Genomic DNA, 14545 nt, shown 5'->3' with positions numbered 1-14545 from the left:
AAATAATGAATTTACAGTCATGTATAAGTGCTACATTGCTCTAGTTAACTATTTTTTTTAACCATGTATGCATAACAACATCTACTATGCACGCCTAATGACCACTGGAGCTGGGCACCGGATCCCCCCTGCTGACCCGCCCTGCAAGGATGGATGGATGAGTAAAACTGATTATGATTAAAAATGAGAGTTTTATTTTTGATGGTTGCTCTACAACACATGAATAAAGTAGAAGCCGAAACAAAACATTGCAATTTTCACTCACACGGTTGAAAGAGGTTATGGAAATCACAAATCATTTTCATTTACATATTTATCAAAGTGCAGTACTGTGATCATCCAGCTAAAGAATATAAGAATTTGCCTCTCACATGGGCCATCACACATATAGGCACATCACATATACTGTATACTAAATCATGTGATTATGAAAAATACCACTTCTTTTACACAGATATAGTGGTAAGTAATAAAATATTTCCTTTACATTGCAGAAAGGTGTTACATGTATCATATATAGAACGTTTTTCTTACTATATATTTTTTATTTCTTTTTGAAGAAAAGCAGACATTTCTCCATGAGCTTCCACCCAAAACTTCTTTAACTGATCTTCATAATGTTTTTATACATAACTATTGAACACAGTGAGAGCAGTACGCAGTGTCCAATCAGAAGTGTAAAGGTAAGACTTTCAGAATTCCCATAAGGTATATTCGTGAAGCTACTTTCTTTGGACTACAGCTGAGTTTAACCAGTCAGTGAATGAGGTATTCATGTTTTCTCACAATATGTAAAGAATCTTGAGGTCAACAATATAGTTTCAGAAAATATTGTTAGATATTTTAACCTATTGCCAAATCAGCTATTGTTTAAACCACTCCCTTAAAACATGTATATATATATAATTTATTAAAAAAAAATAAATATATATTTATATAATTATTATTAATTTTGTACAAAATTACGAGTTCAAATTATGCTTAGGGTCTGATCAATTTTATGAAATAAACAGAACTAAGATTTCTAAAAATATTTACTTGACTTCACATAGGAGTGTTAATTAGCAATTCCTAATTATTTTTTATTTCCCTGTGGTTAATATATGACATAACAAAGAGGTTTATTTCTATTAGCTTCTGTTCAAAATGGTAAGAGAACGTTACATAAAATTGACAGATGTGTGTTAATCCTCAAACATTTGGTGACAATAATGGCAACAAGTACACAATTATTTGCCTAAACTCGGTCATATTCATGGTAAAAATTTAGATCAAAGTGAGAAGCTACAAATAGACAAAGGCTATTTGCACAACGAGGAGACAATTCAGGAGGTAAAAATAAATCTAAATAGTATTACAGAACTACAACTAAGCATTGTAAATTGTGGCATTAACTGGTCTAAAGCAATAATTTTATATAAAGATTTTTGTATTTATCTTCACCAGCGATTATAGAGGTGCTTCACCTGCACAGAAGACCTCAAACATTAGAACGTTTGGCCTGTATCTGTTTAAACTTTTGTGAAATGCAGCAAAAATATATCTTAAATCTGCTCATTTAACCTCTAACCACCTCATGAAAATTAAAACATATATTTAAAAAAGTGTATTTCTATAAATGTAAAAAGCAGCACAGAAACAAAATAATCATGATTTAAATCTAATCTACTGGTGCAGAGGTATAATGCTGGGTAGGTTCATTTACAAAAAAAACAAACAACAAAAAAAAAACACACTCAAAGCAAGCATACTCTGATGACCAGCAAATTAACTTTAGTTATTTTCACTCTCATTCATGGCCAAGGCACACAGAAAGGGAAAGTCATCCCAAACAATAGCTGGGCCTTCCTCTCCTTCAGGGATATCATCATCACAGGACCCAAAGAAACACTGCTCTTTTGGCATCCTATCATTTACAACATTCTGGTAGCATTTTGGAGTGAAAGACTCTTCAGTTTCCAAGAGGGGTTGTGTAGATTCAGAGCGCAGGTAGACATGAGGCTCATCAGGTATTGGGTCGTTGCAAGAGGACAACAGTACAGTCGCATAAGGAACAGACTCGCTGTTTGAACCAGAGTATGTAGGAGTGAACGGTGAGCCACAAATCGACTCGCCAAGATCACTGGTGTCTTCTGAGCTGTTTAACCAAATATCCTCTTTTTTGCTAAGTTTGGTTGGAAGGTCCAGGAAGCTGAGATGGGACAAGCATATTGGATTTGGCTCCTCGTTGTCCCAGGATGGATGGGTAAACTGTAGAGGGAAACAATGAATGTATATATTTAATGAGAAAAGGACAACACACACAAAGCCAAAACTGGAAATATACACTGGATTGATTTATTGATTTATATTTTTATCACTAGTTTTTTTGTTATATAATTTAATCTTACAGTTAGACTTGCATGGATCCTTTGATGTCCATATATTCCAAATAAAGATTTAATTTACGTACAGATTTAATTTATTGGAAAAACTAATACAATTCCAAAACGCTTGTAATTCTCTAACACTTGTAGTAGTTCATGTTACACTTATGTATTCATTGTGATCATGTTAAGTTAACATCTGTGACAGCTGTTAATGTTCATTACCTGTGTTGATTCTGATGACCACCTTTTAATGCTGCTGTTAGCCGGATCTGGAACAACTGGCCACATGTAACCATTCAGCCTTAAGGTCAAACAAATAGAAAGCATGTCATGTTTATGTAATTCTTCTGCTTGTCTTTTTCATTATAGTTAATTACTGTATTTCAAATCATTAAACATGTTTCAATATAATACAGATTACATGTGGAAAAAACCTAGATCCAAATCAACATAATCCTATTTTTAAAAATTACTGTCCTCCTTTCATGAATCATGAGTTAACTGATCAGTCACTGTCATACCTGGAGACTGAAAACACATTCCAAGAGAGGTTGACTTACCAAACTCCTCCAATTGCACATAATCAAAGAATCGTCCAGTATTTCACAAAAGAACCCAGAAAAAGTTCAAAACCACTGCAGGCCTCTTTTGCTTATAAGGTCAGGATTCATGATTCAACAACAGGACATAAGAATTGGCAAACTAAGCATGTAAGGTGAAAACCACAGCTGACCAAAAATAACCAATCACTTATTAGGTTTAGTCTTCTCAAACCCTCAGTCAGTCATGGAGGTCAGATTCTGCTGGAGGTTTCTTCCTGTTAAAGGGGAGTTTTCCTTTCCACTGTCTCTGCTTGCATGCTCAGTGTGAGAGATTGCTCCAAAGTCAATGACAGAATGCAAGTGATAGTCCATTGCTCCTAAATGCTCATCCACAACGCTGAATACTGCAGGTCAGTAGCCTGATGTAACCTGTTAGGTCTCCATAGATCAAAACCTTTTAACTACTTCAAAGTATAAACTGAACTTGACTGAATTATTTGATAGCTAGGATTGACTTTGAATCTGTCTGTAGGATTTGATTGAATTTACTTTTTTTGCAAAGTGCCTTGAGGCGACATAATTTGAATTCACCCTATAGAAATACACTGAATTCAATTGAATTTTATTAATAACCCAATATGTAAAGGATTTTAACATATTTCAACTTGTGTTGTGAACAAAAACATATAAGTGTTTATAAGAAATTTGTAAGTAAGCAAAAATCTATTCACAGTACTGCATCATAGATCTCTAGAGTATATGCTTTTTGGTGGGCTTACTTTTTGTGTTTGGAGAAGCAGGTCCAGATGATGGAAATGATCAGCAATGCCAGTCCAACTCCAATTGCAGTTACAGTGATCACAACAGTCATAGCATCTTGGAAAAGGAAATCATATGTTGCGATATGAAATCTAATCAATAAATCCATATTCTGCTCATTGACTCTCTAAATGGTAAATTAAAATATGGTACCAACCAAAGGAGTTCATTTTAACATAAATTGTTGATCCGTTCAGGCTCCCACCAAATGTGCTAACCATCATGAAAGCTTCATATGTAGATGCAGTGTTGAGGTGCTTCAGGATCACTCTCCTGTCTTCTGCATCGGCACTCTCAACTAGAAAAATGTCCAAGGTTAAAAAAACTTCAAAATCATTTTACATTCAAAACAATTCAAACCTTTTAACCTACCTTTGACAGATCCATTCTCTTCCCAGTAGAAGACTTGGTAGCTCTTAATAAATCCATTCCTTTGCTGTAAAGGGATTTCATCCCATGAAACCTCTATATCTGACCACCAGGTCTTTTTAATTTGAATTTTAGGAACCGCTGATGGAGCTTCAAAAGGAAAGGTACAGTTTGTATTAGAGTGTATCTGGATTTGAATGAGCAAATTAATCATTTTCTTTCCACAAGAGGGCAACATTCCATAAGAAATGATCTGTTCCAAGAGAGCTCGCACTGTTCCTGTAATCTGAATAATGTGAAAGGCTTTCTACTTGTTTAAAGTTGAGGCAACTTGACTCTTACACCTATGCATGCTCTTTGTGTGATCCCCCGTTTGTCTTTGGTGACTTACCCTTTTGTCTCAAGTAGGCATTAACAGTCTGAGGAGGCCCCATCCCATCCTTAAACCGGGGATATACAGAGATCCCGTAGGGCTTGTAGGGCTCAAAGCTGCCTATGGATGAGAGTGTAGAGGGCAGAGTGGATCAGTGATCATAAGCTAATTACAGTGTTTACAGGTAGATTCAGGAAAGGAGAAAATAAGAATCTTGCTCAAAAGTGACTATTTGAATTCATGTAGTGAGAGATGAAAGTGCAATTGCGACATGGCTTATGGAAAGATGTAAAGCAAATTCTTATTGACATACCGGTTATGATGAGACTAGACTGGTTTTTATTCACAATTTCAAAACGAACGTGGCTGAGGTCTAGATTTAGTAAAGGTTTCCATTCCACCACATAATCAATGAGACCTAAAGTCACCTCAGCTGTCCACTGGACCAGAAACGATCTGTCATCATGAGGAACAGCTGTGACATCCATGATTGCCGTGTGAGCTGAAGACATAAAAACATCTCAGGTTTACAAAAAAATATGTACCAAGACACTCCATATACATTGTCCTGCAAATTATTAATTTTGTCACATTGTAACTGCAAACGAGAAAGGAGTGTTTATGTTTTAATGGGACACAGCAATTTTCTCAGAGTCTCAGATGCAGTCCAGTCTGCAGAGTCATTTAGACTCTTTGAGGATGTGATTACACTCTGATGCATACAGTTATTAACCTCAATGGAAATTTCAGGACTTTCTTTAGCCCTCAGCTCCCCTTTAGTACTGTCTGTTACTTAGCTCCATACATCAACAGAGAAGAGCTTCCTTGTCGTTGCTGAAGAAAGGCATTCTTACAGCATAACGCTGCCACCCTCATGTTTCATAATGGGAATTCAGATGTGTTCAAGCATCTGAATCTCCCTATTCCCTATTAGAATAGGGAGAAATGCGCAAACACACATATACTTTGTAGATTTTGATCTACAAAGGTGGTTTTTAAACCAATGTGCACTGCTTTGTGTTTGTCAAATAAAATCCTCCAAAAATACATTCTAGTTTGTGGTTGTAATGTGACAAAATGTGGAAAAGCTTGAGGAATATGACTCTTGCAGCATCCAGTATATTTTATTTAAATGATATGAGTTACCTTTAGGCTGGTAAATCCTAATTTCAGTGAGGGGAGATTCCCCCACACTATTCACAGCGCTCAGATACACTTTTCTTACTCTTCCAGAAAGTTGAAAAGCACACCATTTCTCGTTTGTAGAGCACATTCTTTCTCTTTTACCACGAGGATTTGGTTTTAAGACAACATATGTCAAATTTTGGCCATTTGCACGGAACCGTTTTGATGGCTGAAACAATAAAAAGGGGAGACTTTATACAACCCTGTAGAGGTTTTGAAGAAAAAACTTATTGACAGGCATCAAGAAATCATATAGGTACCTTCCAGAACAACTGTATGTCTAGGTTTTTGCTTGTGTGATTCCTTGATACCTTCATCCACGAGTCTAAACGTCCAGTTGGAGCTGAAAAGGAAGAGGCAGCTGTCAGTGTGGCAACTTGTCAAAACTATGAACTTCTACTCTAACTCTGTAGAAAATAAAACTTCTCCCTACAAGACAGGTCTATGGATTCACTGTCTGCATTTGCGACAAAACTCAATACTTCAATTCAGCCTGTGCCACAGAGCGAAGCAATGAGAGATGCACAACATGACATTTACATACACTGAAAAGATGAGGAAAAAGTGGAAAGGCATCAGATTGGAAAATGTTAAGAGTGGCTGTTTGTGTCATTCCGAATTGATCCGAGCCCTACCGGTCTCCAAGGTGACTCCGGATTTACTGCTGCTCCACTCGCTCCAGGGGCCCTCCATGTAGTATCTGACTCTAATTTGGGCCAAATATCGAACTCCATGAAGGAGACGACAGCATTCCGTGACCGCTTTGGATGGTCTCACTTGGCTTACAAGAATCTGAGAAAAAAGATCATACAGGCATGACATCAAATACACTGTAAATTTTAGATGGGCTTTAATACTCTTCAGATGCTTCCAGCAACAAGATCAAGTCTGACGCAATACGAATACTTTTATTTCAACAGTTTTAACTGAACTCACTGGTGGGTCGCTCATTTGGTCGCTGTCAGCAGCCTTAAGTCGGACTTCAAGGCTTAGTTGGTTTTGAAGAATCCAACTCTGCTGCTGGGACATTTTCCACTTCAGCTTGAGGCAACCTAACCTTTCAGGCTCCACATCAACCTTTTCAATACTGGGTTGGTCGAACTTAGCTGACAGAAAAACAATCAAGATTAGATTTTCAGTGCTTTTTAAAAAAAATATTTTCTTCATGAAGCATGGTTTAAATGAAAAAAACAAGAGTTTGTAGATCATTATGATTAATGCTGTGATAAGAATTTAGCTTGTATAAAAATAGAAGCTGACCTTTAATAACAACCCAGAGCAACACTACTGCTAAATTTATTTCTTTAATCATTACTGAATTCCCAAGCCATCTGGATGACAGAAATTATCTTGTTTGGTACAAAACAAAGAAAACGTTATACCATTTCTGAAATAATACTGCTGCTGTAATAATACTCCTTGTATTCTTCTCTGTTAATCGTTTTCTAATAGATGACTGCGTGTTTTTTAAAAACTCAATTGTTTGTAAAAGCTTTGTGTTTCTTTTTCTTGTTAAGTTTCTTTTATTTAAAAGAAATTAACATTTGTTTTATATGTTATGTGAGCTAGCTCTGTTACATTTGTATTTTTCCCATTTAGATTTGTGCTTATCCTAAAGGTTGTTTACCAGAGGTTTTTATTTTCATTTTATTATTTTTCAGTTGATACTTACCTGCCTGTAAAGGATCAAAAACTAAGGGTCCTGAAGTTGCCATTCCAAGGTCATTCTCTGCCTTTACGTAGATCTTGATGTCACTGTACAGAACAAATTCATTACGAGGAATCGAATAGTGATGGACTTCTGGTGGCAGTTCATATGTATAGTTCTCATTTAAGTCTCTGAAATGAAATACAAAGCGAGAACAAAATGTTAGTTCAACCAGAAGTGCTTACAGAACTCGATGAATCAAAGATCCTTGACATCAAACTTGACTCCTTCAACTTTATTCCTCCATTGAAAATAATTCAACATATTTATAGTTTCAGGCAGAAATGTACCTTATTTCAGTGTGCAGGGTATACTTTGTAGGGAGGTGGGTCTCCCACTGCCCAGGCTCCCATTCACAGTTCAAGGAACTAGGGGAGCTGAAGTTTGTCTGACAGCTCAGGTTTTGTGGCTTTTCTGGTGGATCTAATTATACAAAAAAAAAAAAAAAAAAAACAATTTAATTACAGGACTATATATGACAATCAGTTGACTACTCCTGTTTTGAAATCAATGTTACAGTTTGGTTATTGATGGTAAGTTTATCAAATTATGCTTTGTATTTAAAGGATGATAAATTTCACTGTCTATCCTGTTCTTGTATTACCTATTTCAAATGATACAGAACATGAATTTATGCCCTTTGAATGTTTGTATTTCAGGCATGAACTTAAATTTGTGTAAACTAAAATTTAACATTGTTTTACATGTAGAAGATTACTTTTGGTGTCTTCCAAATGTTTTCATAGACACCAAATGCTTCAGATGTGGAAACCACAAACTTCAATGCATTTTATAGGGATTCTATATAATAGGCAAACATAAAGCAGCACAAAGCTGTGAAGTGGAAAAAAATTTATAGAATATTTTCAGTTTTTTTGCAGTACAGTGTCCATAAGATACTTTGCAGACACGTCACTGTAAACAGCTTTAATTGTCTTTGGTTGGGTTTGTCAGCTTTGCAAACAAACACAAGTGCTTGCCGATTCTCTTTCTAAATAGCTTAGTTGGACTGGATAAGAATGTCTGAACATTAATTTTTAAGACTTTCTCTCAAATTTATTTGCATCTCTACTTACAGTGTATGAAAAGAGGTGTAATGCAGGACTCTGCAGAGTTTCCTTGCAGAATATTTGAGCGAGATCTGTTTATAGAAATTCATTTTTGAACATACTTATGCTATAAAATCTTTCTTACATCCAGCTCGGATCTCGACTCCAGTGACAACTTGAGAACAATTCTGGATGCAGCAGAAAAGTACTGCCTCAGTGCGATTGAAGTTTGGTACAACAATACTGGAAACCCTGTTGCTCTCATTGGCTGCAAGGCTGCTGGGAATAAGCTCACTGCCAAGGCGCCACTCAATATGAACAGCTTGTCCAATAACTAGAGGGCAGTCTTCTCTGATGACACAGGTGGCTGTGACAGGTGAACCCAGAGGCACCACCGAACTTGATGTGTGGATCCTTGCACATGGTTGGATGTCACCCGCTTGAGAAAATGAAATAAATAAAAACATGTTTGAAGTTTAGAATGCAGAAAACATTTTTTTATCATCTCTCTAATATCAAACATTGCATTTTATGGGAAAGTGCCCATAAAACGGGCACTTTTAATCTTATTTTTATTTCAAAAGTAAGATGTTTGAAATTGTCCTTCTAACTGGTGGTTAGGTGTTTACATTTCAATTTCTGATTTTCAAAAACAACACTCACGACTTCCTGCTCCGTTTGCAGAGTCTATCAGCACGGCAATCACCAACATCCATGTGGATGTCATCATGACCTTACCTGTTGAACAAACAAGTCGAAAGGCATCAATTGAAAATTGAATGCTTTGCATGACAAATCACAACATGCCATTCCTTTCCAAGTGAAGCAGTTTTGTTGTAAAAGAAGAATTACGGTGATAACCTGTATTAGTTAAAAATGAATCACAGGCATGGTGTTTTGTATGTTTCACTGGGATTCACAGTATACCCAGTAGTTTTGTGTAAACAGCTTGCATTCATTGCCTTTGTAATCTAGAAAATCAAAAGCTTTTTTTCTGCAAGAGGCAGCAGAATAATAATATCTCTCAGAAATTTTAGGAATAATCTAACCATCAACTCACACTGTAAGTTTTCTATAGGATTCCACAGTTCTACACATTACCTTAAAGTCCAGTTTACGCTGTGTCAAAACCTTGTGCGTTTCTGCTTTACCGCTTTAGTTTTATGTATTTATACTAAAAACTAGTGATTATTTGAGGCTTTCACATCAGGGAGACCCAAAATGATTTTTTGTGCCACGTGTACGGTGACACGTAAAACAAAAGTCTAAGGTCTGATGTCTTTCAGTGCAATGTGTTCACTTCAAGCTGCTTTAAAACACTCAAAGCTGAAGATGACAAGGACACATTTGTAGCAGTGATTAAAGTTTGTGAGAAAATCCTGCAGTCTGGCTGCTTCTACCAGTGACTGCTTATTATTGCCCTCCTTTACCCAGCCATAAGTGCTTCCACAGCTGTCTGCCCATCTTTATTTTCTCTACCTCATTTTAAAGCCTGACAGATTTAGTTTGTAATAAGAGCGTAAACACCCCATAGTTGCTGCCCCATTATCATTAAACAAGTTTATTTTTGAGAGGATATTGCTGCAGCAACAAATAATACATTTTGAGCTTATCTGCAATCACGCCATCTTAGATTAAAATGCTTGAAACGTCAATAATGCAGAAAATTTAACATTTACATCATTGTGAATAAAATGATGTCATAACATAACGTATGTTAATCTAGACAGTAACTGCCACCTGTTACAGGCAGCTAGCCTTGTTGGGTGTTTTTTTTTTAACATAAAAACGGTATTTGTGGCACTGAATTCATTGTTATTATTATAAACAATCTATCTTATTAAAAGCTTAACAGTGGATCAACAAACTAAATCTGTTACAACATAGGTGAGGGATCTTGAAATACTCACCATTACACAAGCAAAGACGTTCAGATGTGAAGAAAATCTGACTGCCAACTCATAAAGCACCAGCAGAAAAATCCTTATAGCAACAACATTGTTGTGTTTCTGTGTGTGAAAAGAGAAACAAAAAATTTAAAGGTGTGAAAAGAATAATCCCAAGAAGGAAAAGTGATTTCTTTTTCCATATTTAACACAACTGTGGTTATCAGTTCAAGACATGCAGTACATGTTGCATGTAAAATGTTTTTTTTCATTTTTTTATCACTGTATTTTCATGATGCCATTTTTATTATTTGACATATACAGATGCAAGTTACCATATTTAAAGCCGTTTCTGGTTTAATGACTGGAAAACTGTACAATGTCTGAAATACTAGAAAAAAATCAGGACACGAATAGTTTCTATCTTAGCAAAAACAGTGAGAATCTATAGGTGCTTGACATTTAGATATTTTGCAATTCTGTTTTTTCCATTCTTGTTCATGACGTCTTGGAGCCATCAGGCCTAAGTTCATCTTGGGCATATCTTGTACCTACTTGACAAACAATGACCTAAAGTCATTTTCTGAAGTCTGCTCTCAGAAAATGTTATGAGACTCCAAAAAATAATATCTACCATCAGGTGGTGCAAAGTTATTTTTGCTTGCTCAAGGTTCAAGTGAACTAGTCAAAAATAATCCATTCATTAGAGGTGGAATATCAAGTCTCCATAAAGTAGTGATAATTTTAAAAAAATATTTTTGTCATGAGATTTGGGCCTTTTTATGATCACCATAAGTTAAATAAATATTTTACCACAAAGAGAAATTTAACAAATAGCTCAATATATGGAATATAATACATTATGCAGGAAAATAATTTGCAATAAATATCAGTGTCCTGTTGTATTCTATAACCCTTATTTTTATCTGGTGAGAAAAAGTACAAGAATGGAGTATCTTAGGATAAGCCACAATTGAAACGAGAACCAAAAAAGGGAAAAACATGCAAGTATATTTCCTGGGGGATTTATGGAGCACACTGCTGCACTCATTTCGAACTTCTAAGATAATAAGTTAACAGTAAAACAATTTGAGGTTAGCTTGATTGTGGGGATATTTAAAGAAACGTACATGACGCAAAGTACAACTTCATGTATGACTATGTTGAGACACTACAGTACATTATGTACAAAATAGCTTGTTTTCAGCAGTGGTGCTCAGCTCCAGTCTTCAAGATTGTCCTGCTGGTTTTTGATTAGTTTCTTTTAGTATGAACCTTTTGTGTTGGTTAAATTACCTCCTAGTCATCTCATCAAGTTCTGCAGAGGCTACAGAACCATCTTTTGATTCAAGGTGAGTCTAATGAGGGAATCATGTAATACATGAAGGACACCAGTCCTTGAGGATTGGAGCAAAAATATGCAAACAGACAAAAACAAAGCAAAGTAAAATTGGTACTATCAGGGCTGATGTACTGTGTGTAAAAGTAAATGTCAAGATCCCTGTGAGTTGAAAGCTGACATTTTGTTAATTAGAGCTATAATCATAGTTATCTGCCAAATACTTGAGTGCATTGACCTTATTTATTAGCATAACTAATTTATTGCTTCCAAAGCAGAAAGATAGGATAATATTTTTATAATACGTAGTAACCAATAATTGATCCGATGCTAAAAGCAGAGACAAAAGTTCTCATGTAAGGGGTGTCTGATGACTCTGTGATTTCAACAAATGTTTCAGACAGACATTATGACATACTTGTGTGTGAAATTCATAGCAATATGCGAGAACACAGCAGTAAACAAGTTCCTGTGTCCTCTTTCAGTTAACTGAGCCTGGGTTGTGGGAAAATATGTCTAGGAGTTAAACCCAGAACTCCTTTTTCCTAGAGACATTCTCTAAATAATTAATCTGTTTCCAGGTGAAGGGATACAAAGCAAGTGAATTGCTTTTAAAGGCACAGAATTAAGCTTGTTTCCTCCCTGAGGGTTGATCTCCACCGGGACCCTGTTTGTGGAGCTCATGGTGTAGTTGTGAAGAGCTGTGTTTATCTCTCCCTTTTAGCCTTGGGGATCAGTCTGAAGCAGGAGTTCAAATGTTTGATAGGATGGAGAGGCAGATGGACAGACCAAGAGGGACATTGTTTGCAGTATTGTGGGCGCTGCTCCAGTCTATAGTGATCTAGTGGTCTGTCAATATTTCACCCTTCACCTATGGTCTTGAACCATGAATCATGACCAACAAAATGAGACCCTGAACACTAACATTATCGTCATCCAGTGGGAGCTTGAGGAGCTGCTGCTCCTCTGATTTAAAAGGAGTCATCTGATCATGCATCTGATCGGGATGCCTCCTAGGTGTTTTCCTTTGGAAACACCAGAGCAGACCCAGAATATTCTGGAGTACCTATTTGTCCCTTCTGGTCTGGAAACACTTTAGAATTAGCTGAGCTAAAAGATGTTGGTTTATTTAAAGGTATTTGAGCTAAAAGAAAATCCCAAAAACTTTACATAAACATGTTTTGTTTATGTAAAGTTGCAGAAATGTGACTCATAATTTAAGTCATTTACAACTATCACTCAAACTGTGAGATTTCTCCTCTTTGTCCATAACTGAATATTTGATGTTTGTTTTGCAATGAGAGCGAAATGGAATTTCTCCCATTTTTCTTATCAGCTCTTTGCAAAAAGGCCTCCACTTTCCCTTCTTGCCTTTTTAAGAATTCCTGCTCACCACTAATGGATAATTGCCTGCAGTTGTAACAAAAGACAAGCAAGAAAAGGACAGAAAAAGAAATAGTCAGAGACAGACAGAGTATTAAACCTTGAGTGTATTTTGTCAAACAAACAAACATGAATTGTTCCTGATTTAAAAATGTAAATACATGTTTGGCATTTTCCTTTTGTTTCAGAGACATGGTGCAATGTGTAAAGAAATGTTGTCCTTTTGTCTCTGTACATTTCCTTTCCTGTTGCTTTCAGGGGTTAGTTACACAACGCCCACTCACAGGGTTTGGCAATATCCTTCACACTACTGGTTCCTCTTTTGTGGACTTATTTCTCACGTCAGGTTTTGGTTTTTTTAAATAGAGAATTTATGTTTCAAATTTTGTCTCTATATCCGAACAATGATGAGTTAAAACACAGTTTAGTTAAATTCAATCTAAGATTTTGCGTCAGCATTCACTAAAGTCCCACATTCCTAGAAAAAAGAAACAATCAGTTTCACATCCTCTTTTTTTCAAGATAGAAGAAGAAGAATGTGCTTTCTATACCACAACATTCAAGTACGTATCTCATCGCTTAGAAGGATTTTACAGTTTTCACAAAGATAAACAAGCTGACCACAGTGTCAAAAATAATTGTTAAAATAAAATACTTCTTGATGCTTCTTGTACCTGCTTCACAGACACAAACGCATTAAGGTGTAGAATAAATGACACAGACTGGACACAAAAATGTGAGCAATCTTAAAATGAAATTAAAACACGTCTTGTCCGTGTTACCGCTTGTACTTGAGTGACTTAAAACACAAGTTTTGTGAAGTTTTCATTTTCAATCTGGCACAAGGATCATAATGAAAGGAGCAGCAAATTGCTTGATGCGAAGATAAAGGAGAGCCATCAGAGAGGCTTGCCACTCACCACACAGCAGCTGCAGCCGACCGAGAAAGACAAGAGGCTCTCATCAACCCTGATAGCACCAGATGAAATGGTGTGGCTCAAAGCGGCTCAGATTGGAGGACGTATGTGTGTGTGTAAGCCAAGCCGCAGAGGCAGCAACACTAACATCCTTGTTTTGAATTTGATTTGTGAAACTTCACTATTTTCCAGGAAGAAACGAATGACTGATGGGGCCCTATTCTGGGAAGGAAAAGTGGGGTGTTTAAATTACCAGCATAGTTTCAAAAGAAAGGAGATAGCTGGTTCTTTTAAAAATATGGAAGAAAGAATATTTTGCAGGCGGCTTTTGAATATTTTCATTTTTGCACCATGTACCATTCTGACCATCGTCAGAAAAACTAAGAATTATCCATCATCTTATGTCCAATAAATCCAATAAATCTCCTTGGTGCTTTATTGACCATTACAGTTTGGTTTATGAACAAGATGCTGATATGAAATGCATGAAATTCTCTGCAGCTGCCACTGGATTATTTTGCTGCTTTTAGCAGTATTCATAAGAAATTACAATATCTCATCAACTATTTCCAAACTAAGTATGAAGTCAATTAGCTTGCATGTAAA

The 14545-nt window shown here is 36.2% G+C and overlaps 1 protein-coding gene across 1 annotated transcript; it reads right to left on the bottom strand.

Moving 5' to 3' along the window:
- Positions 1-171: 171 nt before the first annotated feature.
- LOC114142021 (colony stimulating factor 3 receptor) lies at positions 172-14086 on the bottom strand. Its single transcript, XM_028013024.1, has 17 exons — positions 13943-14086; positions 10325-10423; positions 9078-9152; positions 8560-8853; positions 7656-7788; positions 7330-7496; positions 6594-6763; positions 6293-6449; positions 5918-6000; positions 5619-5826; positions 4786-4974; positions 4491-4592; positions 4103-4249; positions 3888-4028; positions 3691-3787; positions 2592-2670; positions 172-2250 (listed from the first exon to the last, which is right to left on the bottom strand). The coding sequence occupies exons 3-17, from the start codon at positions 9142-9144 to the stop codon at positions 1774-1776; spliced, it is 2511 nt and encodes an 836-aa protein (XP_027868825.1). The 5' UTR covers positions 9145-9152; positions 10325-10423; positions 13943-14086; the 3' UTR covers positions 172-1773.
- Positions 14087-14545: the final 459 nt, after the last annotated feature.

The sequence above is a fragment of the Xiphophorus couchianus genome, chromosome 3, assembly GCF_001444195.1.
Source record: "Xiphophorus couchianus chromosome 3, X_couchianus-1.0, whole genome shotgun sequence".
In the NCBI taxonomy this organism is placed as follows: domain Eukaryota; kingdom Metazoa; phylum Chordata; class Actinopteri; order Cyprinodontiformes; family Poeciliidae; genus Xiphophorus; species Xiphophorus couchianus.
Note: the sequence above shows the minus strand (reverse complement) of the source record. Positions and strands in the feature narration are given on the sequence as shown.

Coding starts and splice junctions, on each gene's coding strand:
- LOC114142021 (XM_028013024.1), bottom strand. CDS start 9,144: ATGATGACATCCACATGGATGTTGGTGATTGCCGTGCTGATAGACTCT. Junction 6,450..6,593: donor ACCAAATGAGCGACCCACCA/GTGAGTTCAGTT, acceptor CTTTTTTCTCAG/ATTCTTGTAAGCCAAGTGAG. Junction 4,975..5,618: donor TAGGATTTACCAGCCTAAAG/GTAACTCATATC, acceptor TTATGTCTTCAG/CTCACACGGCAATCATGGAT.